Raw genomic sequence first — 26,568 nt, 5'->3', positions numbered from 1 at the left:
TCCCGCCTTAGGGAGGAACATGGAGGAACCCATTTTCTGATTAAACATATAATCTAGCTGGTATGGGTTGTGTGACATCACAAAGCGTCACTGACTGGGTTCTTATTTTGATCCGCCCGTGATCCCTGACACTCGGATGACGTCAGAGAGCGTCAACGCCATCCAGGCTCACTCCTGAAACAGTGGATGGTGATGAAGTGTGAGGAGTCTGTTCCTCTGATGGACTCACTGACACACACACACATACACACAGATTTAGTGTATTTTTTATAGTAAAATAATATGAGCGCGATATTCCCAACCACCAAGGGGTATTCTCTCGCGAGATCACTCGTTGCCTGGCAACCAGTGACAACAGTTGCGCACCCTCAGCTCCTCCGGCTTTTTGTTTAACGCCTGTAAGCGATTTGATTCATGAACATGGAGGTATGTCCTGTCGTGTGTAGCTACTAAAATGTTTTTTTTAGCATTAAAACATCGGAATTAACGACGAATATATAGGATACACTTATCATACAGCTAGTTTGTTAGGTTCTGAAGTAAATACTACGTAAATAAGGTTTCTATGTCGTCAGAAATGTTCATTCAGTGGGTTAATTTCGACAGTTCCAGGATCTGTACTCGTGTAAGCTATCAACGACCTATCATACTCGCTCTGGGATGTGTATCATTAACTACGTCTTGGTGCAGGAGCCAGACCCAGCTGCTGAGGAAATGTTCGGGTCAGACGAGTTCCAGGTGGTCCTGAGTGAGCTGATGGGGGACTCGAGTCTGGACGGGGTCCGTGTGGAGTTCGAGAAACTCGTCGATGCTCTGAGGAAGTCTCGCGAGAACGAGAGGAGACTGATGCTCAAATGCAGGGAGCTGAACGCAGAGATCGTGACCTCCTCCACTAAGGTAGCTGCGGCCCTGAAGATGTCCCAGGAGGACGAGTCAACCATCGCCTCTCTCAAACGGGTATAAAGACCTTCCATCTGTCGGTGGCTCGGATGAAGCAGACGCTCTATCAGAAATCACACCACTGTCATTTTAATGAGGGTTCAAAGAACAGAAAATAGATTACATAAAAATGAACATTCCCTCTAATGTAGTAATCTAATGTAGTACTTGTTCAAACTCTAGAGCCCTAGAATGAGTCATCACATCAGTCGTAGTCCTTTGTCATCATAGGCAGAAACATTGTAGACACCATGTTTTGTACTGTATGTCTGTATTTACCAAATACACATACATGAGTACATATGCGTTTTTCTTCTGTAGACTCTATTAAAGTGGAAGTTCTTCATTTTTGTTAAGAGGTTTTTGGATTTTTTAGCAAATACTATGTTCTATATTGGGCTGCACGGTGGAGCAGTGGTCCTCACTGCGGCCCCCCAGCAAGAAGGTTGTGGGTGGAGCAGTGGTCCTCACTGTGGCCCCCCAGCAAGAAGGTTGTGGGTGGAGCCCCGGCTGCAGCACGGGGTCTTTCTGGGTGAGTCTCCATGTTCTCCCTGTTCCTGCTGGGTTCTCTCTGGTACTCCAGCTTCCTCCACAGTCCAAAGACATCAAGAGGGACCAGGTTAATCCAGACTCTAAATTGACCGTAGGCGTGGCTGGGAGAGCCAATGGTTGTCTGTCTCTATGTGTTGGCCCTGCCATGGACTGGTGACCTGTCCAGGGGGAAGGCTGCTGGGATAGGCTCCACCCCCACCACCCTGAACAGGAGGAGAGGGGGAACATGGAGGGAGGGATGTTTGATTTTTTTTTTTAACTTGTGTTTTATTCTATTTTTACTTGTCACATCTGACCTGTGTACTTTCTTCAGCTGTGGGATCTTATCCAGTGACTGTGTATATATTAGGTATTTTGTATAGAAATAGCAGTTTTATATTTTAGTTGATATTTCATCTTTTTGCCACTCGGGGCTCATCCAACTGCCTCCACTGCAGGAGCTTGACAAAGCCTGGAAAATGGTGGATGCTTCACACGATAAAGAGAAAAAGAGCAAAGAGAAGATCAGAAAGTTAAAGGAAGAGATTGACGACCTGGAGAAAGTAGCAGAAGAACGAACTGGTTTCTCCATGAACCAAGAACAGAGGTGTCTCCCCCTCCATCCTCTCTCTTTACTACAGCTATTTATCATCTGGTGTGCGGACAGTGAGAATGGATGATGGTATCATCTGTGTTTTTCAGTGATTTACTACAAAGGAATGAGCAGTTGACCCAGGAGAAGGATCAGCTGCTGACGTCAGTGGAGAGTCTGAGAGAAAAACTGAACAAGGTTACAGCAAACCAGCTGGAGGTGGAAGCCCAGAGAGAGAAAGCATTGGAGCATATCTCCCAGGTAAGAGAACGTCTCCCAGGTAAGAGAACGTCTCCCAGGTAAGAGACGGACAAGAAACTGCTGTTTTTTAGTGGAATTCAGTCATGCTGCAACATTGTTCTGCTCCATCTGCCTGCAGCTCAGTGGGAACATACACACAGCATTGACATTTACATCTTTCGACAACTTCAAATTTCAGAATTTCAAGGACGTGGTTGAACATGCTTCATAAAACTACCTTTATACTTTTTCTCAAAATTCTGTTTATTCAGTTTTTGACAAAAGTACAAACAGTAAACAAAAACAAAAAAAAAGAGTTAAAATTACAAAAACGCTACATGGCTGGTTTATGTAGAATATACTTGTGCAACATCAATAGCACACTGAGGATATATATTATGCTTGTACCATAGCTCATATTGTGTAGTGAAATACGACAAAGTATGTGAGTAAAGAATATTATTTCTTTTCTTTTCAATCAGAGAGAAAGGGAAGACAAGCAAAAAACAAAAAAAAAGCAGAGCAAAACAAAAAGTGACAAATATCCATCATGTTATGTATTTAAGTCCAGGTTATAGTCCACTCCCAAAAGTTCCAGTGGCTTCCTCCATTTCTGCAGGAAAATATGAGTCCTTTTATTAATCCACCCATTGTCTTCCGCTTATTCCTACATTAAGGGTCGCGGGGGGGTGTAGCCTATCCCAGCATCTCCTTTTATGAATATAGTGTTCAAATTTTAAAGTATCACAACTTTGGAGATCAGTGATTTCCACAGACGGATGGAAGGGGGGTCTTCTCCAACCATTTTACCATGATGGCTTTCCTCGCTAGCATTAAAAGTGTCACATCCTCATACCTTTATACTTTGTAAATGTTGAGTTGGGGGTTTTTTTTGGTAAAAGTGAATGAAGGAATTCTAAATTTCCATCCATTTTTGATCACTTATCCTGTTCAGGGTTGCGGGGGGCTGGAGCCTATCCCAACTGCCTTTGGGGGAGAGGAAGGGCATTCTAAATTTCTACTTTTCTAATTTTTGAGTTTCTTGACATGAATGAGGAAATGCTTGTTCTAGTTTTCTCACTGTCCTCTATTTTTCCAAGAAGATCCCACTAACATAAACTGTTTCCTCTGCTGGGGAGTTGTGGTTAAGATGGCAGCAGAAGAACAAAGTTGTGTTCAGTCTTTGAATATCCTCTATATCAGGGATCCTCATAAATGAAATTCAGCTTTTTGCTGCTGCATGTGATCCAGCTCCAACAGGAGCTCCAGGTACAACAGAACGAGATTTTCCGGGAGATGAGGTTGAAGGAGAAGTTGGACAAGGAGGTGAAACAACTGAACACTGACATGGAGGCCAAGATGGGCGACATCAAAGCTCTGAACCTGCTGGCCCAAAAGACAAAAGAGGAACAGCAGCGAGTGGAGCAGCAGCTGAAAGAGCTGAAGGTGAATGTTAGCATGTTAGCAATGTTAGCACCGAACAACTGGTGGAATGGGTGGGGCCTTTAGTATAACAGATAAAGCACCTATCTTTGATCTTTGTAAGTTTGTGCTCCACTCCAACTACCAGACTGACGTCATGCGCAGTGTCACTGCTGCCTGATCAAATTATGACAAAATAATTGATATTTGGGAACCTACATATTTTAGTGCACTGCCTCACCATAAACAGAACTGCATGATCAGTAGTTTACAGCATAAATTTGCTAGTGATTTTTAAACTTTTCTTGTTTTAGCACAATTTTATTTTCCATCCATCCATCCATCTTAAACAGTTTATCAGAGATGTGGTCCCGGGGGTAGTAACTCCAGCAGGGAACCTCACACTTCTCTTTCCATGGCCACATTGACCAGCTCTGACTGGGGGATCCCAAGGCACTCCAGGCCCTCCACCTGGTCCTGGGTCTGCCCTGTGGCCTCCTCCCAGCTGGACGTCCCTGGAACACCTCTCTGAGGAGACATCCTCACCAGATGCCCGAACCACCTCCTTCTGGCTCAGATCTCTTTTCGTAACAACACTGTGACAGAGCAAACCACTCATACACAACTCCAGCATACAGAGACCAGGTCCCAAAGGCACCCCCCCTCAATAGCAGCACCTGCCACAATGTCCCTTGAGGAACCCGGTCATAAGCTTTCTCTGAATCCACAACACATAGCCGGGCAAACTCCCAGGCACCCTCCAGGATCCTCGCGAAAGTGAAGGCTGGTTGTTCCATGACCAGGAAGGAATCCCCATTGTTCTTCTCCAATCGGAGGCTCAACTACTGGCTGAACCCTCCTCTCCAGCACCTTGGGACAAATTTCCCCAGGAAGGCTGAGTAGTGTGATTCCTCTGTGATTAGCACACACACTCTGGTCCTCCGTCTTGAAGAGGGGAACCACCACCCTCGTCTGCCACTCCTTTGGTACTGTCCCACACCCCACACAGTGTTTACGGGGTGTGTCATCCAAGACGGCACTTCATTTCTGGACCAATCCCATCAATCCCTGAGGCTTTGCCACGGTGGAGTTGTTTGTCTACATTTTTATCGCCATATTTTTCTGTTCGTCTAATGACATCAAAATAAGGGCACAAGATTAGTTCTCATCGACCTTTGTTTTTTTCAATTGTGATGTCACAGGTATTCGGGTGTCACGAGATCGAGTGTCTGTGATGGTTTCCTGTCAAGGCTTGTGTCTCATCTGTATGAAGAAACATAATGAATAATTGATGACTGACTGTGGTAGGTGTTGAACGAGCGCGCCAGCAGGGATCTGGAGCAGCTGCAGGTGAAGAACAGCAAGCTGCAGCAGGAGTGTGAGCAGCTCTCATCATCCAAAGAGCACCTCACGCTGGAAAATCAGCAGTACACCAATGAACTCAAGGTAACACAAGGCTCCACCCACAAAAATATTCTTGACACGCACCTACTCCGACCACAAGGGGGCAGCATTTGGACATTTTAGAGTAAGTCAGCAATGGTGGACTTTATTCCAAACTGTGTCCTACTTGAAGTATAAAGGGGCAATGTTTTGTTTTTATCATCATGGAACAGTTTTGTACCTGGAGAATTTCCCTTTGGGATGAATAAAGTATTCTGATTCTGATTAATTTCCCAGAGTGCTATCCATGCTAAATTGTAGGCAAAGTCACAACACTGATGTGAAGAATTTCCCTAAAATGAGAGCACAGTAACACCTATTATCCACTCTCCTTTCTTCCAACCCTGCTGGCTCTGTGTGGGCCTGCTCACCACATCTTTCCTCACACCTGTCAGATGAGAGAGGAGGAAGTGAGTCAGATGCGTCAGGAGATCACCAAACAAACGAAGATGAGAGAAGCCATCCAGAAGAAGTTTAATCAAGTGGAGGATCAGAAGGCTGATGCAGACATACAAAAGGAGACCCTGAAGGCTCAGATCGCTGGTCTGGAGAAAGGTGTGTGACATCACCAACATAAGAACCAGCAGGCTGTAGTCAATGGTGTGTGTTTCCTGTCTGTCTCTCCCTCAGTGACAGCAGGGCTTCACCTGCGTGAGTTAAAACCTTAAATTCAGGTTACAATCAAATGAACTAAATGTACACAGAGGAATCTCGTCTTTGTGTCTCCTCAGACCAATGGAGCCACACATGCTGCATTCACACCTACACATATTTGTGCATCACATAGATGTCGATGCAGCCTGGGGTTTGGCTTTTGGCCCTCACCAGCTGTACCTGAGTGGCCATGTAGGATGCAGCTGGGACAGTATGTGTCCATCACAAGCATACCTGCTATTTTCATGAAATAGGACAAAAATTGAAGAGAAAACTTGATCACTGGAAATTAGAGTTTCTGTTTAATGAGACGTAATCGTTGCTGCTGGCTGTTCATGTGTGCTCTGTAACTACAGAGCTGTGGTGTGACGCTGTTGCAGTTTTCTTTTCATTAAAGGTTATCTATCACAGTTAATCTGTGTCTTGAGTGCTGAAGTGTTTCTGCAGCACACACACACACACACACACACACACACACACCTTCTCATCTTAGTTGTCTCATTATTTTATAAGCTATCAAATCTGCAACCTAAAGGATTTTACTCATCTTTGTCCAACCCTTGAGCCCATGTGGGTGACATACAAAGTCCGTTGTAGAAACATCCATCAGGTTTACCTGAGGTACAAAGGGATGGACACTGTCACATAACTGGGGAGGAGACAGAGGTATTGTCATCATTGCCCATGTCTTTGTTTCTGACCCTGAACTTACTGATTCATGTCATTGGCTGTAAACTTTGACATTAATGATCTCAGTCCTCCATCTGCAGATCTGGAATCTTCACAAAAGCAAGTGGAAGTGGACAGGAAGGCCATCGATGAGCTGATCAGAGAGCGAGACATCTTGAATAAGGTTTCCCCTGCATGTTACACTCCTGCAGGCATATCTGTGATTATCATTCATACATCATCACAATTCTGACAGTTCACAGTAGAATTCTCACATTCAACCAAATTCAGCAACCTGTTCATTTCACAAAAGAAAAATTAACTTTTTCATTGGCCCAATATCTTCCTGTTTTTATGTGTACAACCCTGTTCAATAGAATATGATCAAAGCTGCTCAGTCCACTGAGAAACAGCAGAACCTTGTGAAGCTCTTTGAGCAAGACAAGAAAACCCTGGAACAAGAGGTCAGCGGCTACCGCCAGGAGGCTCAGAAGCAGCGCAAGATCATCCAGCAACTGGAAAAAGAGCGCGATCGCTACATCAACGAGACCAGCAGCCTCATGCAGAAGGCAGGTCACGAATGCAGACGGGAGGATTTTAGGGTTTGGATTTATTTGGACAGGTTAGTATTTTAGGTAGCAGCAGTATTGACTCTCCTCTGTTCCACAGGTGCAACAAAAGATAGATGATGTTGAAGTAAGAGAGAAGGAGATATTTGACTGGAGGAAGAAGGTGACTGAGGCTGAGTGTAAGCTCAAGCAGCAAGAGAACCTGCTGGAGTCGGTGGTGTCTGAGAGGAACCTTTACAGCAAAGACCTCCTGGAGGCTCAGGTAGGAACGTTCACGTCCTGTACCTGACACTTTACCCCCCCCCCCCCCTCTCCATTTCATCTTACTCTCTACCCCAGGAAGCGATTGCAGAGATGAAGAGGAGGATGAGGACCATGGACAACCAGGTGACTCGGTTGAGAGATGAGATCAGTGGGAAGGAGCTGGCCCTCGTGAAGGACCAACAGGAGCACAAGCGCTTAGAGAAAGACAACGAGGCTCTCAAGGTCAGTGCCAGTGTTACCAGAACCTCATACTACTGTGGGCCGGAACAGTCACTTTGCTTACGTTGTACAGGTAGCGCTGGGAAGCAGTACTTGTCTCAGATCTTCCAGTGTTTCCCTCCATGCACAGTAGTATTACTACTATTCTTATTGATTGATTGGTTGATTGATTGATTGATTGACTGATTGATTTGTGTATACATGTGTGGTGCTGCAGGGAGAGTTGCAGGTGATGAAGCTGCAACTGGACGACACCAAACAATGTGTCGAGAGTCAGAAAGCTGAACAGCAGAAGCTCCAGAAGACCATAAGTGATGGTGACGCAGAGCAACTCAGACTGAGAAAACAACTGGAACAGGTGAAGAAAGATGATGAGGTAGATGCGCATCATGTCCTCAAGCTCCTCCCCCCGTGGCAAATATTAATAATACATTTTATGTGTTGGCACCTTTTTGGGCACTTAAGGACACCCAATAAAAGATACAAATAATCCATCCATCCATCCATTCATCCATCCATCCCTCCATCATCCATCCCTCCATGTTCTCCCTTTTCTCCTGTTGAGGGTGGTGGGGGTGGAGCCTATCCCAGCAGCCTTCCCCCTGGACAGGTCACCAGTCCATGGCAGGGCGAACACATAGAGACAGACAACCATTGGCTCTCCCAGCCACGCCTACGGTCAATTTAGAGTCTGGATTAACCTCGTCTCTGCTCTGCTCCACCGTGCCAGCCTAATACAAATAATACAACATGAGAAAATAAATTATATAGAAGACAGAAAGTTAAACTGGATAGGCGAGTCTAAACAAATGGGTTCAGAGCTGTGATTTGAATTGTCCAACTGAGTCAAGCTGATGGATGTGGGGGGGGCAGAGACAGACAGGAGGGACAGGGGACAGAAGAACAGCTGAGTAGGAGTGTAATACACGGAAGGGAATGTAGGGGGGGAGGTCTGACAGATATTGGGGGCCAGGAGAGCTTTAAATGAGAGGAGAACTCTATATTGAATTCAGTGATGGACAGGTAGCCAGTGGAGCTGAATGAGGATGGGGGCGATGTGGTCTGAGGTTTTGTACGTACGATGATTCTGGCAGCAGAGTTCTGGATTATTTGGAGACGAGTTTTTTGGGGAGACCAGGGAGGATTGAGTTGCAGTTATCGATGCGTGAAGTGACAAGTGCATGGACCATGACCTGGGTGTTGTGTTGAGTGAGAGATGGCTGGAGTCTGGAGATGTTACATAAGTGCATGAAGGCAGTATGGGTAAGGTCACTGATGTGGGGGGAGGGGGGTAGATCTCTGTAAAGTATGACACCAAGGCTTTTGACTTGGGAGGAGATATGGACTGGGTGACCGTCGATGGAAATTTGCAGGACTTCGCTTTTATCTCCATTAAGTCAGAGTAGATTGTCATCCAGATGTTGATGGCCTGGAGATAGTTCATGAGAGCGGGGGCGGGGGTGCTTGGTTTAGTGGAGATGTAAAGTTGTGTGTCATCAGCATAACAGTGAAAATGAATTCCAAAGTGATGGAGGATGGTACCAAGGGGGAGGATGTATACAATGAATAGAAGTTGTCCCAACACTGAACCCTGCAGAACACCATATATGACAGATGATGGTTGTGAATGGGCATTTTTTTCCTTGAAGGAAGTGTTTCCTGTCAGATAGATATGATGAGAACCATTGTAATGCAGTACCCAGGACCCCAGTGTCAGCCAGGCGTTCCAGAAGAATAAAGTGGGAGATGGTATCAAAGGCGGCACTGAGGTCCAGGAGGATGAAGATGGTGTGGAGGCCAGAATCTGCTGCCAGAAGGAGGTTGTAGGTGATTTTGATCAGGGTTGTTTCTCTGCTTTGTTTTGGGTGGAAACCAAACTGGAATGGCTCAAAGAGATTGTTATTCTGCAGGTGGTTCAGGAGATGGGTTGCTACTGTCTTTTCTCGGATCTTACAGATGAATGGGAGATTGGAATCGGGCCAATAGATATTAAGGTCATTGGGATCTTAACTAGGTTTTTTTGAGAATGGGAGTGATGGAAGCAGTCTTCAGAGGTACTGGAACAGTAGCAGTGGAAAGGGAGGAGTGAACTATGGATGTAATAATCGGTGAGAATGCTGGCTTTAATGAAGGCAGTGGGGAGAGGATCAAGTGGGCAGGTAGAGTTCTTGGATGCCATGATGAGTCTATTAATACGCTCTGCAGATGGGAGTTGAAATGTGGACAGAGTGTTGGAGGGTGGGGGATCCAGGGTGCTCCACTGGGGGGAGGTGGCTTTGATGCAGGAGGGGTCAGTTGCTGGTGGATGTTGACAGTTTTCAAGTTGAAAAAGTCCAGAAACCCGTGACACTGTGAGGTGGAGATGAGGTGAGAGGGGGTTTCATTGAGAATAAAATCCAGGTGTTGCTGTCAGCAGAGTTAATGACATGGGAAAAGTAGGTGGACTTGGCTGTGTTACTGGCAGATTTATAGGAAGTGAGATGGTCTGAGCACATTTGCTGATGCACGACCAGTCCTGATTTCCTCACCAATGACTCCGGCTGGCGACCCTGTGTTTGAAGCTGGCGAGGCTTCAGGGTGTACCAAGGGGAGGGCTGAGGGAATGTAACTGTACTGGGGGCTAGTGTGTCAAGAGCATGTTGAAGGTTGGCGTAGTGATCAACCAGTTCAGCAACGGTGAGGGAGTGAGGGGAACTGAAATGAGTGGAGGTGCTAATTAGACTATTAAGCTCAGTGATATTTATATTCTTGAGGTTTCTACAGGATAAGGAGCAGTTCTGGATAGATTTTGAAAGTTGAAGATGAGTATTAGAAATAACAAGTTTAAGGTCAGAAATTGAAGGATCAACAGCACTTAGATCACATGGTGTGACTCCTGAACAGCAAACTAAATTGAGAACATGGCCTTTGCAGTGAGTTGGGAAATTAACAAATTGAACGAGGTCAAAACTATGAAGGGTAGAAACAGAGCCTTGGCAGATGAACCAGTTGGCTTATCAAGATGAATGTTAAAATCAGCAGTTGAAATGACATTTGGAGACAGCACAAACATCAGCTAAAAGGGATGTGAGCTCACTAATGAAAGTGGCAGAGGGTTTAGGAGGTGGATCAGTGGTCACAGTGAGGGTAGGCGTGGGTCCTTTCAGCTGAGCAGCCAGGCCTTCAGAGGAGGACGGCTCTGTCATTGGGACAGGCCGGATTTTTAAGTTCTTGCGACACATCAGTGCATGACCACCCCCACTACCGGAAGAGTGTGGTTTGTTGCAGATGTAAACAGATCCAGGTGGTAATGTTTGATTCCAGGTGGAAAAAGTGATCCAGAACCTGATCTAGTCCATCATCATGAGTAGGTCCTGGAAGAATCTTGAGATTCGAGCCATTGTTGGAGAGTTCCCGAAGGAATTCTGATAATAGTTCAATCAGGAGAGACATTTGTAGAAAAGCTGATGTTCATTATGCATGAAAATGATAGTTTGAGTCTTTGACACTTAGAATCCACAAGGAAATCATGTTATAGCAGCAGATGGATCCCCCATGGAGTCCAGACACTGGTGGTACTGCAGGTGGGGGATGACTATGGATGAGACTGGTAGAGGATGACGAAATCAATGACCAGGCAGTGATGAGGAGGGACAGACAGTAACAATATGATTGGCCACAATGACAGTGTATCACTGTGCTTTTGGAGAGCACCACTTAGAATAATAAATGTTTGGTGGATCTTCATTTTACTCCCAAACTTAAGATTAATTCTGTGTGAATGTGTGTTTTGTAATTATTGACAAAAGATGCAGAACAACAACTTTCACCATTCACCAGAAAGTTTTATCTCTCTGGGTCGCTCAGGGTGTTGTGCAGAAAGGAGTTTACGTCCTCAGCTGAGCAGACTAGGCTGCCACTGCACTTGTGCGCCAGGAGCTTCTTGGAGAAAGTGAAAGGGTTGGAGATGAAAGCGGCACGCTTTCTTGCTCTTTCCTTTCCCCGCCTCCAGTGCCACTCTGCTCTGCGCAGCGTCATGAGCTTCTTCCTCAAAATGTTGCGAAGCTTGACAAGCGGTTGCTTTTCGTCTTCGCTAGCCACCTTATGCTGTTGCTTGAGGCTTCGAAGTTCCTGACGCAGTCTATGGATCAGGGTGGCTCTGCGGTTCACAGTGTAGCTGGGCTTGATGTTACTGCTCTCGATGTGGCCAAACCTCTCGGCTGCATAGCTGACTATGATTGCAGTCATGGTCTCGAGCCGCCGGTCTACTTCCCCCTTCCTTGTGGTTTCCAGGATCTTGCTCACATCAGTGTCAAACTGTGACCACACTGACTGGCTCTTAGCTGGAGGCCATTTGATCCGCTTCTGTTGGACTACTTTGCAGGGATTGGAAGGCTCTACTACTTGGAGGGACTGGGCTCTGTGGGGTGACTCCGGGCCAGGCTCCTCCTGCGTCTCACCAGGATCAGATCCTGTGCGTTGCAGTATGTTCTCCTGCTCCCTGCATTTCATCCTGGCCGGATGTGTGTTTAGGCCGCGCGTGTTTTTGCACACTTTTCCGCAGATGCATCTTGGATTCGTAGTTGTGTTTCCGTTTGCGTAGTTCGATACCGTTGAGTCTGTCCTGTTGGGGTTCTCATTCTCCCCACCTCGGGCTCCCTTGGGGGTATTTCTCAGAAGGCTTTTTCGTAGCAATTTGTGGGTTTCTCCCTCGCAGAAAACAGGTTGAGGTGCTAGCCCTTCCTGTCCCGGGTGCCGTCTTTCCGGGCTGTCAATTGTCTTTCCAGTCGTCACCAAACTGTCCTTGGTTGCCACCCAGTCTATTCCTGGGCGTCACTGGTTCAAAGTTCAAAGTTCAAAGATACATCTTGCGGATGCGCTGGGACACATCATCAGTAAAAAAGTACCATCTAAATGATTAACCTTCCATAATATAATATATTCACAATGAGCAGATGGACATTCAAATCAGAAATGAACAAACAAAGATCACAAGAAAGCTGTCACAGAGTCTTGTGTTCTTGCCTCACCTCCTCCTTCTTACTATCTGTTGGGGAAACGTCCCTGCAGGTGGTCAGAGAGCGAGACAACCTGGGCAAGCAGCTGCTGCACCGCAACGATGAGCGCGCGCTGCTTTATGAGAAGATCCGCATCCAGCAATCCATCTTGAGCAAGGGGGACTTCCAGTACAACCAGAGACTAGAGGATATCTGCCTCCTCAAGCTGGAGATCAAGAGGCTCCAACGCAAGAAGAACATCCTGGACAAGACTGTACCCAACACAGAGGAGCTGAGGTAAGAGGGGGAGGGGGGACGCCTTCCATCAGAACCCTGAGACAATACGCAGATGCTGTACTTTCAGTATGAAAGGTGATTACAAAGGCCAGGAGCCAGACAGACCACCACCACTGGCTTGTTATTTTGTCAAAATTCATTTTTCCGCTTGGAAAAATTGCCATGAACATTTTTTTAATATTTTGCACTAAGGAAATAAGTTATGGGGCAGCAGGGTGGAGCAGTGGTCCTCACTGTGGCCCCCAGCAAGAAGGTTGTGGGTGGAGCCCCGGCTGCAGCACGGGGTCTTTCTGGGTGAGTCTCCATGTTCTCCCTGTTCCTGCTGGGTTCTCTCTGGTACTCCAGCTTCCTCCACAGTCCAAAGACATCAAGAGGGACCAGGTTAATCCAGACTCTAAATTGACCGTAGGCGTGGCTGGGAGAGCCAATGGTTGTCTGTCTCTATGTGTTGGCCCTGCCATGGACTGGTGACCTGTCCAGGGGGAAGGCTGCTGGGATAGGCTCCACCCCCACCACCCTGAACAGGAGGAGAGGGAGAACATGGAGGGATGGATGGATGATGGAGGGATGGAGGGATAGAAATAAGTTACTGCAATCAGAGTTTTTTTAGTAGAGTTGTGACAATAACTGAGAGTTGTTTTGTTGTAGGCGAGAGCTGTTTCACCTGCAGAGGGAGCTGGCAAGAGAGAGGATGAGGAGCAGCGTCCTGGAGGAACAGCTGAAGCCCATCAACATCCACAGATGGAGACGGCTGGAGGTGTGTGTGTGTGGGGGGGGGGTTTAGCTGAGAAGCATCTATCAGATATTCAGATATGTGCTATCAGTGTGTGAGCTGAATAAATAAACAACCACCCCACCCCCCCCCTCCAGGGCAGTGACCCAGACAAGTACGAACTCATTCAGAAGATTCAGTCCTTACAGAAACGCTTGATCGCCAAGACTCAAGAGCTGGAGGAACATGAGCTCTTATTACAGGTAACACACACACAATTAGGTGTTGTTAAATGAGCCATGTGACCAGAAAAGTACCAGTGCTGACATCATTTTATATGATTTTCTCAATTTATATTAGTATTTATATGAACTCCTACAACCTCAGGAAACACTGCATATATTGGAGGACTGTTTTCAACTGTTAATGAATCTACTTTTGTGGAGTGCACTCTGCACTGGCTGGCAACCAACAGGCTCACAGCAGGACACAGACTACATTGATTTTCTTGTATTCTGTCTCTAATGGCTTTGAATTAGTAAACTACTCCAAGTACTAGGGGTACAACCAAATAGCCCACTCACAAAATGATATGAAATACGAAACAGGGCTCATGATACAAAATACCCACGATATGAAGTAACGATGAAAGAAAATCAGAAATGCAAAAATCAAACCTTCTTTATTTTCTTCCTGAATATGCAGACCTACCAGTTTTTACTGCGTCACTACAAAATAAAATGCTCTTTGCTTTGAAAAACTAAAAGTTTGTATTCTCTCTTATTTAGACTTCAATGCAAATCCAAACATAAAACTTCATTAAAAAGTGCTTTGTTGCTGTGAACAAAGAGGACGACTCCATTCCTGATGGAAGGAGAACAAACCTCCAGTGGTGCTCAGGGCTGCAGTTTCACCAGGATCTAGAGGGTCTGAGCTCAGGGAGCTGCAGCACTGAGCCTCCAGCAGCTTCATGTCCTTCTATCATGCTAGCAGTGCTGGCCCAGGCTACGCTGTTGTGGACCCTCATCGTTTGACCGCCGCTTTGGTTTCATCCACCGCCGTCTCACCGCTGCCTCGTCTTTTGCATGGAGGACAAAATAAGTCCACACAACCCATGTGTTTGATGGAGGAGCGTCCGCTGCTTGTTCCACCTCGTCTTCCTAGAAACAATTGTTTGGCTTCTTCTTCTTCTTCTTCTCTGGCGTTGCTACAGAGTTCTTCTTCTTCTTCAACAACCCAGAGTTCAGACCAGGAAGCAGAGCTGCCGTCTTACACACTTCTCTGCGCGTCCATTAGGGGGCAGTTACCCACCCAAAACTACATAGAGACTGTGACTGTCTCCCGACCAAGTCAGTTTACTCATTCCAGTTCTACTTGTAGAGGAGTCAATCAAAATTAACACAACCACTAAATTAACTAAAAAAAAAATCAAAAAATTAGATGTGGACTTTTAAATATCAGACCTCTGACGGCAAAAACTGAATTGGTGAATGAACTGATATCTGACGATTGTGTTGACCTGCTGGGTCTCACTGAAACCTGGCTGGTGACGATGAGGATGCTGGTCTGAATGAATCCACTCACAGGAACACTCACATTCCTCCAGGTTCTGGCCGAGGAGGTGGAGTTGCTGCCATTTTTGACAAAAGTTAAGTAATAAATCCCAAACCCAAAACAAGGTTCAATTCATTTGAAAGTCTGATTCTTATTTTGTCTCATCCAGCCTGGAAAACAATACAACCTCTCTTATTGATGATTGAGGACCGTCCTCCTGGTCCTGACTCTGGATTCTGATCTGAATCCTCAGAGTTTCTATCAGTTTAGTTCTAAATCAGATCAAGTCCTGATTGGAGGAGACTTCAGTATTCATGAGGATGTTGATAACCACAGTCTGGTACTGCATTTCTCTCTCTCCTAGACTCAACTGGTGTCCATCAGTCTGTCCATGAACCCCCTCACTGTCACAACCACACCTCCACCTCCTCCTAACATGTGGAACTGAAGCTGAACATCTGGTTGTGTTTCCACAGAACGCTTTTATCAGACCACCAATCAATCACTTTGGAATTTGGACTGATCAACTACACTCCACTCAGGAAAACTGTAGTTTCCAGATGTTTGTCTGATCAGGCCACACCTGGATTTAAGGAAGTGGTTCCATTGGTGCTAAATTCAGTGTCATGTCCCACTGTAACAGAGGACGCTGTTGTCCACCTTAGTCCCTCCCAAAGTGATCATTTTATCATAGAGCAGCAGCACCTTAGCAACAACTCTGGACTCTACTGGCCCACTAAAACAGAAAACTATGAATCCAAGGAAACAAGCACCTTGGTACGGTTCTGGAACCTGACAGCTTCAACAAGAAACCCAGAAGTGAGAGAGAAGATGGAGCTGCTCCAAACTGGAGGAGTCTCACATCATCTGGCAAGACAGCCTTAAAAGTTATAACAAAAGCCCTTCGTATAGCAAGAGCAGCCGACTACTCAGCACTAACAGAGGAACACAAGAACAACCCAGGTTCCTCTTCAGTCCTGGAGCCAGACTGACAGAGAGCCACAGCTCTACTGAACCAAGTAGTCCTGTTTCCCTGGGCAGCAAAGAGTTCATGGACTTCTTTAATGACAAAATTCTCCTGATTAGAGAGAAACTTCTTCTCCTGCTGCCCTCAGCTGACAACATGGCCCCTAGAACCCAGAACCTTAGAGGCAGCTGGAGGACCAGACACACACTTGGATAGTTTTTCTCCCATCAGCCTTCATGAGCTCAGTTCAATAATGTCCTCCTCTAAACCTCCACCTGTCTCCTAGACCCCATCCCAACTAAGCTGCTCCAAGACTCTCTCCCCTCGTTAGCCCCTCCCTCTTAGATATGATCAATGTGGCACTGGTATCTGGTTCCGTCCCTCAGTCCTTTAAAGTAGCAGTAATTAGACCCTCCTCAAAAAACAAGCCTGGATCCAGAAGTTCGACCAACGACACACCAACATCACATCTTCCTTTTCTCTCCAAGGTTCTGGAGAAAGCAGCTGCTAAACAGCTCTGTGACTTCTCCACAGCAACAGCTGATTGGAGGATTCAGTCAGGTTCCAGGTTCATCCTAGCACAGGAACAGAACTAGTCAAAGGTACCAGTGACCTCCTACTGGTACCAGATGAGGGACTGGTCTCTGTGCTGGTCTGATCAGATCTCAGTGCAGCTTTGGTACCACTGACCACCATATCCTTCTACAGAGACTGGAACCTGTCACTGGTATTAAAGGAACCACAATAAACTGGTTTAGGTCATATTTACTAGGTCCATCTCAGTTGGTACTAGTTAATGATGGTTCCTCTGAGACCACTACAGTCAGTTCTGGTGTTCCACAAGGGTCTGTGCTTGGACCAGTCCTCTTCACCCTGTACCTGCTTCCTCTAGGTCACATGATCAGGAAACACTCCATTAATGTTCACTGCTATGCAGACGACACTCAGCTGAACTCATCAATGATCCACATGGAACAAACCAGCTGACTGAACTGGAGGCCTTTCTGAAGGACAGGAAACATGGAGGACCATCATTTCCTTTATTAAACTCTGATAAACTGAAGTTCTTGTGCTGGGCCCAAACACCTGAGGACCACCCTATCTACTGAGACAGGTACCCTGGAAGGAATTACCTTGGCCCCCAGCACCACCGTAAGGAACCTAGGAGTTCTCTTTGATCAGGATCTGTCCTTTCATGCCCACATTAAGCAAATTTCTAGGACTGTTTTCTTCCATCTACGTAACATCGCTAAGATCAGACACATCCTGGCTCAAGAAGATGCAGAAAAACTAGTCCCTGCTTTTGTCACTTCCAGGCTGGATTACTGCACCTCCCTCCTACCAGGCTGGACTAACAAGTCCCTAAAGACTCTCCAGCTGGTCCAGAACGCTGCTGCCCCCCTGACTAGAACTGGTAGCAGAGACCAGGTCTCTCCTGGACTGCTTCTCTGCATGGCTCCCTGTCAGATTCAGAACCGAATTTAAAATTCTTCTTCTACCATCAAAGTCCTCAACAATCAGGCTCCTTCATCCCTGACAGAGCTCCTAGTCCCCTATGATCCAGCTGGAACCCTTCACTCCCAGGATGCAGGGTTCCTGCTGGTTCCTAGAGTTCTAACAGTAGAATGGAGTCAGAGCCTTCAGCTATCAGGCTCCTTCATCCCTGACAGAGCTCCTAGTCCCCTATGATCCAGCTAGAACCCTTCACTCCCAGGATGCAGGGTTCCTGCTGGTTCCTAGAGTTCTAACAGTAGAATGGGAGCCAGAGCCTTCAGCTATCAGGCTCCCCTCCTGTGGAACCGTCTCCCAGTTTCAGTCCAGGACCCAGACCCCCTCTCTAGGTTTAAGAGCAGACTTAAGACCTTCCTTGTTGATCAGGCTTATAGTCAGGACTGCTTAAGATGGCCCTTAGATCTGCTGCTGTAGGCTCAGACTGCTGGGATCTCCCATGATGCACTGGGCTTCTCTCTACTCCTCTCTCTCCTCCTATATTTGTCATATATAAATCATACTCATGCGTATTACGAACTCGTCTTCTTCTCCGGATCCTTTGGGCTCCCCTCATCCCAGATCCTGGTGCTTCTGGACGAGGCTGCAAACCTGAAGAGGCTCCAGCTGCCACCCGTAGCTCCACCTGCTCACGTCCCCGTCTGTCCATCAGTCTCTCCTCTTTTCTCTCTCTCTTTATCTCTGTCCCTCTCTTTCCTTCTGTCTCTCTGTCTTCCTCCATTCTCTGTCTTTGTCTCTGTCCATCAGTCTCTCCTCCTTTTTCTCTCTCTTTATCTCTGTCCCTCTCTTTCCTTCTGTCTCTCTGTCTTCCTCCATTCTCTGTCTTTGTCTCTGTCCATCAGCCTCTCCTCCTTTCTCTCTCTCTTTATCTCTGTCCCTCTCTCTCCTTCTGTCTCTCTGTCTTCCTCCATTCTCTGTCTTTGTCTATATTTGAAATATTCAGACTAGTTTCGTCTTCCTTCTCCCAGGAGAAAGAGAGGCTGTATGTGGAGCTGAAGCATATTCTGGCGCGGCAGCCTGGTCCAGAGGCAGCTGAGCAGCTGCAGCACTGCCAGTGGACACTGAGAGACAGAACCAAGAAGCTGAAGGTTGGAAACTCAAGGACGTCTGTCAAAAGTGTCCAATACACACATTCTACAGTGACTGATCTGCTGCCTAAGTCAGACAGGAATACACAACTACTAGTCATTGCCTCCAAATACAGGTTTCTATGAGAGGCTTCAATAGAATGTCAAAATGTTTGAAATATTTCATTTAACTTTGTGTCTTTTAAGTCTGATGGAAGCTTTCTGTCAGTGGAATTATTTGAATTAAGTAGAAACCTCAGTACACTTGTAGTATACTGCACAACTGTTTATTTCTGGACACAAATCCAGGCCAAAAGGATTTCTGTGCCTACAGTATACTGATTCACTTTGTTGACGTGTATCCACAAACTGTTACTGAGCACTTGTTGAGTTTCTACTTCACACAGCAGGTCAGATCAGGCGTCTCACCTGATCTGACCTGCTGTCTGTTGTAATGAGATGTTCTATTTTATCCTTGCTGACCATCTGAGGCGGTGCATTCAGCACTCAATGTCTCCATCTCGCGCATACACAGGTTGACTGTTTATACCAACAAAGTCACCTGTGACCCCTGATGACCCCAGTTACCCTTTATCGTCCATCCATCCATCGTCATCTTCCGCTTATTCCGACACATTAAGGGTCGTGGGGGGGGGGGGGGGGTGGAGCCTATCCCAGCATCTACGGGGGAGAGGCGGGGTTCACCCTGGACAGGTCGCCAGTCCATCGCAGGGTCAACACACAGAGACGAACAACCATTCACACTCACATTCATACCTACGGTCAATTTAGAGAATCAATCAGCCTCGTCCCCAAATTGATGTCTTTGGACTGTGGAGGAAGCTGGAGTACCAGAGAGAACCCAGCAGGAACAGGGAGAACATGGAGACTCACCCAGAAAGATCCCGTGCCTGAGCCGGGACTCAAACCCACAACCTTCTTGCTGTGAGGCCACAGTGCTGACCACTGCACCACCGCACAGCCCCCTTTATCGTCCAGTGACATTAAAGTATCTGTTCCTCTTCATCCTCTCACTTCTCAGCTAATCTGCTTGTCATTAAGCTCCAGCTAAACTCTAAGAGCGAACTCTAACGCTTGTGGCGCCAGCAGCCATGTGACAGCTTGTCAGTGCTGCAAGCCCTCCCAGGGCGGTGGTCTCTACGGCTGGCTAAGTGCTCAGAGTATTTCTTGTTACATTTAATATTGTTGATGTAGGCAGCACACTCACTCACTCCCTCGCACTGCACTGCTACAGTTACGCATGCCAGCGATTGAGCCGACTATAGCTGCTCTCACTGTCTCGCCTGATGAGGCTCTGAGGCCGGATATGAGGTGTCCTTGGCACCAGTGTCGGGTTACTGATGATCTGCTCTCTAAAGCCTGTAACACAGCAGTTCTTTGTCACGCTGGATGGTTTCATCCATAATCTCGAGGACTCATCTCTGCAGGTTTTTACTCTGATGTCTTGAGAACTTGGGCGGTTGATGTCAACCAGGCTCGGCCCCAGGTGTGGCTGGCAGTCGCCTCTCACTGTGACGTGCTGTAGAACCCCCAGCAGTTGAACCCAGTCAGCTATTTGGGTCGGCTGCTCAAGAGGCACTTGAGTGCATGGTCCAAGCCAGATGGACTCAGCAACAGCTCTCTGAGGTTCACAGGGGTGTGGTCCCTCCATCAGGCCTAGGGGTCCTTCAGCTGCCCCCGAGCACTGCTCCCATCCACAGACTTACCCCAGTGACTACCCGAGGTCTCAGCTCCCAGTTCCACAGCCCACTCAACAGAGGGCTCAGGGCTTTCAGGCCCATGAGCAACTGTCCTCTGGACAAACTCAGGCCTTGGTTACTGCCTGTCAGACTTGTGTCTCTTTTTCTAACGGGTGCCTTGAGATTACGACCCCCAGGAGCACAGAGAGCTCTGGCGTGGCATCTGCCCCTCGCGCTGGATGCTTTGCCTCTGCCTTCCTTTCAGCCTATGACACAGGCAGAGCTCAAGGGAGTGTCTGCTGAGGCTGCTTTTCTCCTCACCATCACTTCAGCTAAGCTTGTTGGAGAGCTACATGCTCTGTCTGTGAGTGATTCATGAGATGGAACTCAGATGGCTCAGGGGTTGCGCTGTACCTTTTCTTCCGAAGTTTCTATGAATCCTCCATGACCACCACAGTGTTGTCACTCAGAGTGGGAACAAACCCTCTGTCACTGGAAGATACAAGTTAACCAGGGTCATTGGGGGTCATGGGTGACTTTGTTGGTATAAACTTTCAACCTTTACATCCGTGAGATGGAGACATTCAGTGTAACAACTCATTGTAGAACCATAGTTACATACATAACTTTGGCGTTCAACAGGCGTTGACAGCAGAGGTGACCATGCTGGACTCCAAGATGAATGAGTACAAAAGTGAGAATCAAAGGTTGGCTAATGAACTGGCCAACACCAAGAAAAAGTACCTCAGTCAGAAGAAGCTTCACAGGTGAGATGCAGGACTCTCACTCAGACAGCACATGCCTCCACCAAGGTGATGTGACCGTAATGTGCTGACAGGCAGGCGCTTGGAGACTAAAGACCTCGATAGTGAGGTGTAAAACAAAAGAAGTATTTCTCTGTGTTCAATGGATTTTCCCTAAAATGTATGTTTCCTCCTTGGACCAGACTACACTCCTTCCAAGTTTGGGGAACATTGGCCTTATAAAAACAACCAATAAATCCACTAATCACATTATTTTCTTGGGAAAAAATACATGTGACAGTGGAGGGAAGTGACCAAACATCAGCACCCAGGTGGTGATGTAATTTATTGGATGACACGTCTGTGGGCAGCATTTATATGAAATTAAACTGTTGACCATCTTTAGACAATTTTAAGCCTTAATCAACTGGAATCTCCTGTTTACTGGACACTGACTGGGGAAGACTGAAGAATGATAATCGTGACTACTGGTCAGGAGGAGGACTGGGCTGGCTCCTTAGCTGCAGGGACACTCAGCAGGGTAACTGGGGGTGTCAAGAATGTCCCATTTCACCATTTTTACCCCTCACACCAATGTAATAGATTTTACATATTAGTTTTTCCTTATTAATAATATTAATCACTCCTGAATAAAATGAACTCACTGTTAAATATAGCAGCAGAAGTCAATTCTGAAATCAGCCGACTGATAGCATCGGCAAGACAACTAAAAACAAACAAAAACAAAACTTAATCTGCAGTATAAGTTTGTGCTGCTGTGTACATTACAGTCACATTTGGATTGTAAAAAGTACAATTATGGAAAGCCACTTAGCACAGACCTGTAAGAGATGTGACCCCGTAGGTTCATGACAGCCTCCATGTCACCAGCAGTAACTGTAGCCTGTAGGTCTGACAGCACAGCAAACATGAACAGCTAAGGGTAGCACAAAATCTGGTAAGTCCATGATAAACTATGTTTTCCAATTTATTATCATTTATTGTGAATGCTACCTTTTATTTTTAACAGTTGTTAGTTTACCTTCGTAAAATCTGGATGTCTCGAGCATTTTGGTGGGATTGGTAACATAGGGTTAAACCAAAATGTAAATGTAGCTGTCAGCAACATTGGTTTGCATTCACGCCAGCCGGAAATGCACTAGCTAATCTGACAACAGTCTGTTAACATGAATATTTGCAAGCTTCCAGTTAGGTAGTGAATCCATCCATCCATTGTCCTCTGCTTATTCCTGTTAAGGTTTGTGGGGGGGGGGGGGGGGGGGGATGGAGCCTATCCCAGCAGCCTTCCCCCTGGGCAGGTCACCTGTCCATCAGGGCCAACACATAGAGACAGACAACCATTGGCTCTCCCAGCCACGCCTACGGTCAATTTAGAGTCTGGATTAACCTGGTCCCTCTTGATGTCTTTGGACTGTGGAGGAAGCTGGAGTACCAGAGAGAACCCAGCAGGAACAGGGAGAACATGGAGACTCACCCAGAAAGACCCCGTGCTGCAGCCGGGGCTCCACCCACAACCTTCTTGATGGGGGCCACAGTGAGGACCACTGCTCCACTGGGCTGACTCAATCTATGCATGATTCCATGCTAAACCAGAGTTGTTGCATCGGCCATGATTTCCAGATTTTTGTCATTTATTGAATGTGCTTCTTTATATTTGTCAGTTGACAACTCAGTAGCCTCAGCCATGCTTATTTGAAGCTTGCCATAAACCCACATTTGACTGCTACATGCCCAGTTAGCATACGCTAGTCAGTCTGTTCATATGAATATTTGCTAGCCTCCAAGCACAGATGTCACACTTTAAATCATCCCACCTGTTGCCTCTCCCATCCACTTGTTTAACTGTCACCCTTTCACAAGCCACCTCCTGGTCTCTCCCTCTCGTTCTATTTTGCGCCCAACAGCTTTTTTGCTTTATCCATCTTGATGCATATGATAAATATCATACACACATATATATTATAATTTTTACTGTAGTTTATTATCGTGTATTATAGTTTTTACTGTAGTTTACTATAATTTCTTCTATTTATTGCTCTTGTACTTGGTGACAGAAGGATTGTGAGTTCCTGTGAGGAGTCAGCAGCAGCCTTCTGAATGAAGGCCATGACTGTAATCTGGCCTGCTGGAGAGAAAGCATGGATCTGTTTCTAGTTCTCTGTCCTTTGTTCTCTCATGTCTTGTGTCTTTCGTCAGTGAGCAGAGAACCAAGACCAAAGCAGAACAGGTGGAACCGCTGCCCCAGCTGAGCAGCAAACCACACTTTACCGGAGGAGGCTTCAAAATTGACAACCCTGTCAGAAGATAAAGTTCTTCATCCACTGGCATGTCATCTAGGGAAGCCTCCTGCAGAACATTCTTCTTGGAGGAGAACCTTACGTTGTGTGATCAACACACCAAAGGATGCACACGTCACAGTTGTCGCTCTGATTTCAGCCACGTTGAGCCTGTCAGGTTCTCTGAAAGGATGAAGCTTCTGGTTAACAGCTACACAACCACGGAACAGATCAGGGTGTCTTTTTTAGGAGAGTTTTACTGGAGAAGATTCTTTCTGACTTCTAGCACATGGCCTGTACACACACACACACACACGAGGCTGACTAGTGATCAGTCTTGTCAGCTTCAACTGGGTGTTACTGCGTTCTTGTCTGTGCAACGTTCTGTTACATGTGACTAACAATTAAAGCGTCCATGAATCTTAATTCTTCTCAGAATTCATCACTGCAGCACCGTACTCAGATGTAAGAGGGCAGATGAGGCTTGAAGGGCAGGTTGGAGATCGAGCCCTTTGCTGAAGTGCTCCTGAGCAGGGCACCTAATCCCCAGGTGTGTGTGTGTGTGTGTGGGTGGGCGCAGGGGGGAAAAACACAATTCCCCTTATGAATGTATTTAAACTAACGAGAGTCACAGTTACTGGAGCCTTTGTGTGAGGTCTGATGTTAAAAGTCCAAACTGCACATTTGCTAAAAATGTACTTTGACCTCTCGTCAGCTCAGTCACTGTCATGATTTACTCTCAGTATCACTCGTTTTTGTTTTGATGAGGAAAGCAATACAGCTGATGGAGTGATGCATGGAGACTAAAAGTACTCATGTACAGTACATAAACACATACCTGCAGTCGTACCAATGTTGAATGGATAAAACCAAAGGCAGTGAGTCGTTCCTCCTCCTCTCAGCACCTGGTTAGATCTGAAGTGTGTGATGAATGAAACTCACCAGTTGAAACAATCTGGGGACAGATTTGCCTGTAACACCTCCCTCCACCAGCTTGGCACCATTGATATGTGTTCATGTTCTAGTTCTCATGGAAGCAACGAACCCTGGTACTTTGTTGTTTTTCCCCACTTCTGATGATCATATTAATATCATCTGGTAACTGGAATCATGTGGTAAATCCATCCTAATCCTTTCTCAGTTATGAACACAATGATGAGGGTTCCTACGATCGCCACTAGACGTCAGCAAAGTTCACCCAGACTGGACACTTTGTCTGAGCCTGAGCTCCACACACAAGCGCCGCAGTGGCTCTCATCAGCAAACGAAGGCGTCTGGACTTCGGAGGGAAGTTAGTTTGTAGTCACAGTTATTTTGTCTCAAAACTTTGTTGCAAATGTAAGGTGTAGTAGTCTTTTTAGTCCTCTCGTCTTTATCAGTGGGGGATTTATGTGCAGAGGAAGATCTTTGAAATCAACCCAACCGGGTCTCACGCAAGTGTGGGGTTCATACTGGAGAGACAAGCTGGTGTTAACCGAAACTGGTTTAGTGTCAGTGTCAAAGGAGTGTGCAGCTGACTGAAGTGTAGCAGCTCCACTTCCACAGCAGCTAATAAAGATATCTCATTAGCTCATGACACAAATAGAGAACTCACTTTTTAGATGGGATTCAAAGAGACCCAACACTTCCTCATGAGTCAACCGAGACAGAGCAGGGAGACGTCATTAAAAACAACAACAATGTCAGCTATAATTATGAAAATCAAAATATAGCGTCCAACAATCACATCAACCAACCACTTTTCATCAAAACCAGAAGCCTCAATGCTGGTTGTGTTTGTTGTGCTTTAAAAGTGCGACAGAGTGGGAGTTCTCTCTCCTTCCCATGTGTGGAGCAGTTCTTTTGCAAGGCTAATTGTGGTATAACCATGGCAACCATGAGCTGTGAGAGCTATGCTGCTATAGTGATGGACAATGGTGTGTGTGTGTGTGTGTGTGTGTGTGTGTGTGTGTGTGTGTGTGTGTGTGTGCTTGTGCTTGTGCTTGTGAGAGAGAGAGAGGGTTTTAAGTGGACACACAAAGCACTTCATGTTTCTTTAATATCTTCCAGTCTTGTAGGTGGGTGTAGCGAGTACAGGGTGTTCTGTGTAATGTGACTTTATTTTTTATAGTGCGCAACATCGTTAGCCAATCGAAAGGCTGCAGCGCCTCCCGTGTGCTGACATCGTCATCACATATTCACTGAATCAATCTGCAGCTCCTCTCTTTGTCTTTGCCTTCTGTGTCTTTCTTGCCAATCTCTATTTTGGGAGTAAATTAATTAATCTGATAGCAAGTAAGCACCAGGTGGCCTGTGGTGGACAAAAAATAAAATACAGTGTCTGTCAGAGGAGTCGGGTGGCAGGAAAACCCCAAATACAAAATTTAGAAAAAGAGAGTGATGGACAAGTTATCACTGAAACACTCTGACGGTTTATTTTCTGGGTTCTCTCAGCGCATCAGGATGTGAAAAGCTTAATCTGATAAAGCTGCTCACATCTGAGAGCCCGACGCTCTGAATTTGAGCGACTGCCATGTCATAAGTGTGATAATAGCCTGTGAACAGCATAAATGGTCTTAGGGTTTTTTGGATTAAAAATCTCCACTTTGGATCTACTGTTGACTAAATGAAAAGAAACTTACAGAAACAAGAACAATGATATTTATGATATTAACATCACTAAACCCTGAAAAAAGAGTAGTGAGGTGTGAGGCATGCTAATGCTATCAGGGATCGCTCGCTCAACAAAAACCTATTACTGTCCATCTCAAGTTTAACCACGAGAGAGACACCTGAGCAGTGAATACTGGGCGATTTGGTGATGTGGGTCTGTTGTTCATGCTGACCACAGCGACCATGCCTTGGTACTCCCCATGCTAACAGGGAACCTGCCATGCTAGCTGGATACTGGCCATTCTAGCTGGGTATGTGAGATGTTAGCTGGTTACTTGCCATGCTAACCGAGTACTCCCCATACATGCTGAGCACTCGCCACTCTAGCTGGATAATTGTCAAGTTAGCTACAGTAGATACCTGCCATGCAAGCTGGGTACCTCTCGTGCTAGCTTGGTCCTCCTCATGCTGGCTGGGTACCTCTCGTGCTAGCTTGGTCCTCCTCGTGCTGGCTGGGTACCTCTCGTGCTAGCTTGGTCCTCCTTGTGCTGGCTGGGTACCTCTTGTGCTAGCTTGGTCTTTCTCATGCTAGCTGGGTACCTCTTGTGCTAG

At 46.4% G+C, this 26,568-nt stretch overlaps 1 protein-coding gene across 2 annotated transcripts; it reads left to right on the top strand.

The window, feature by feature from the left end:
- The first annotated feature begins 288 nt into the window (after window positions 1-288).
- Window positions 289-23,786, top strand: cfap58 (cilia and flagella associated protein 58). Of its 2 annotated transcripts, XM_086226879.1 has the most exons (18): window positions 289-426; window positions 691-957; window positions 1,929-2,077; window positions 2,173-2,323; window positions 3,554-3,748; window positions 5,033-5,170; window positions 5,563-5,722; window positions 6,592-6,674; window positions 6,868-7,059; window positions 7,160-7,321; window positions 7,399-7,545; window positions 7,760-7,900; window positions 12,592-12,815; window positions 13,464-13,572; window positions 13,686-13,790; window positions 18,526-18,645; window positions 20,967-21,091; window positions 23,285-23,786. In XM_086226879.1, the coding sequence occupies exons 1-18, from the start codon at window positions 415-417 to the stop codon at window positions 23,394-23,396; spliced, it is 2,592 nt and encodes an 863-aa protein (XP_086083005.1). In that variant the 5' UTR covers window positions 289-414; the 3' UTR covers window positions 23,397-23,786. The 2 variants fall into 2 exon arrangements, with proteins under 2 accessions (XP_086083005.1, XP_086083007.1); XM_086226881.1 differs by lacking the exons at window positions 18,526-18,645; window positions 20,967-21,091; window positions 23,285-23,786 and adding an exon at window positions 15,446-16,482.
- Window positions 23,787-26,568: the final 2,782 nt, after the last annotated feature.

Source organism: Aulostomus chinensis, chromosome 15 (genome assembly GCF_037954235.1).
Source record: "Aulostomus chinensis isolate RoL2024-O1b breed Wild chromosome 15, RoL_Achi_v1.0, whole genome shotgun sequence".
NCBI classification, from domain to species: domain Eukaryota; kingdom Metazoa; phylum Chordata; class Actinopteri; order Syngnathiformes; family Aulostomidae; genus Aulostomus; species Aulostomus chinensis.
This window is presented reverse-complemented; position numbering and strand designations above follow the sequence as displayed.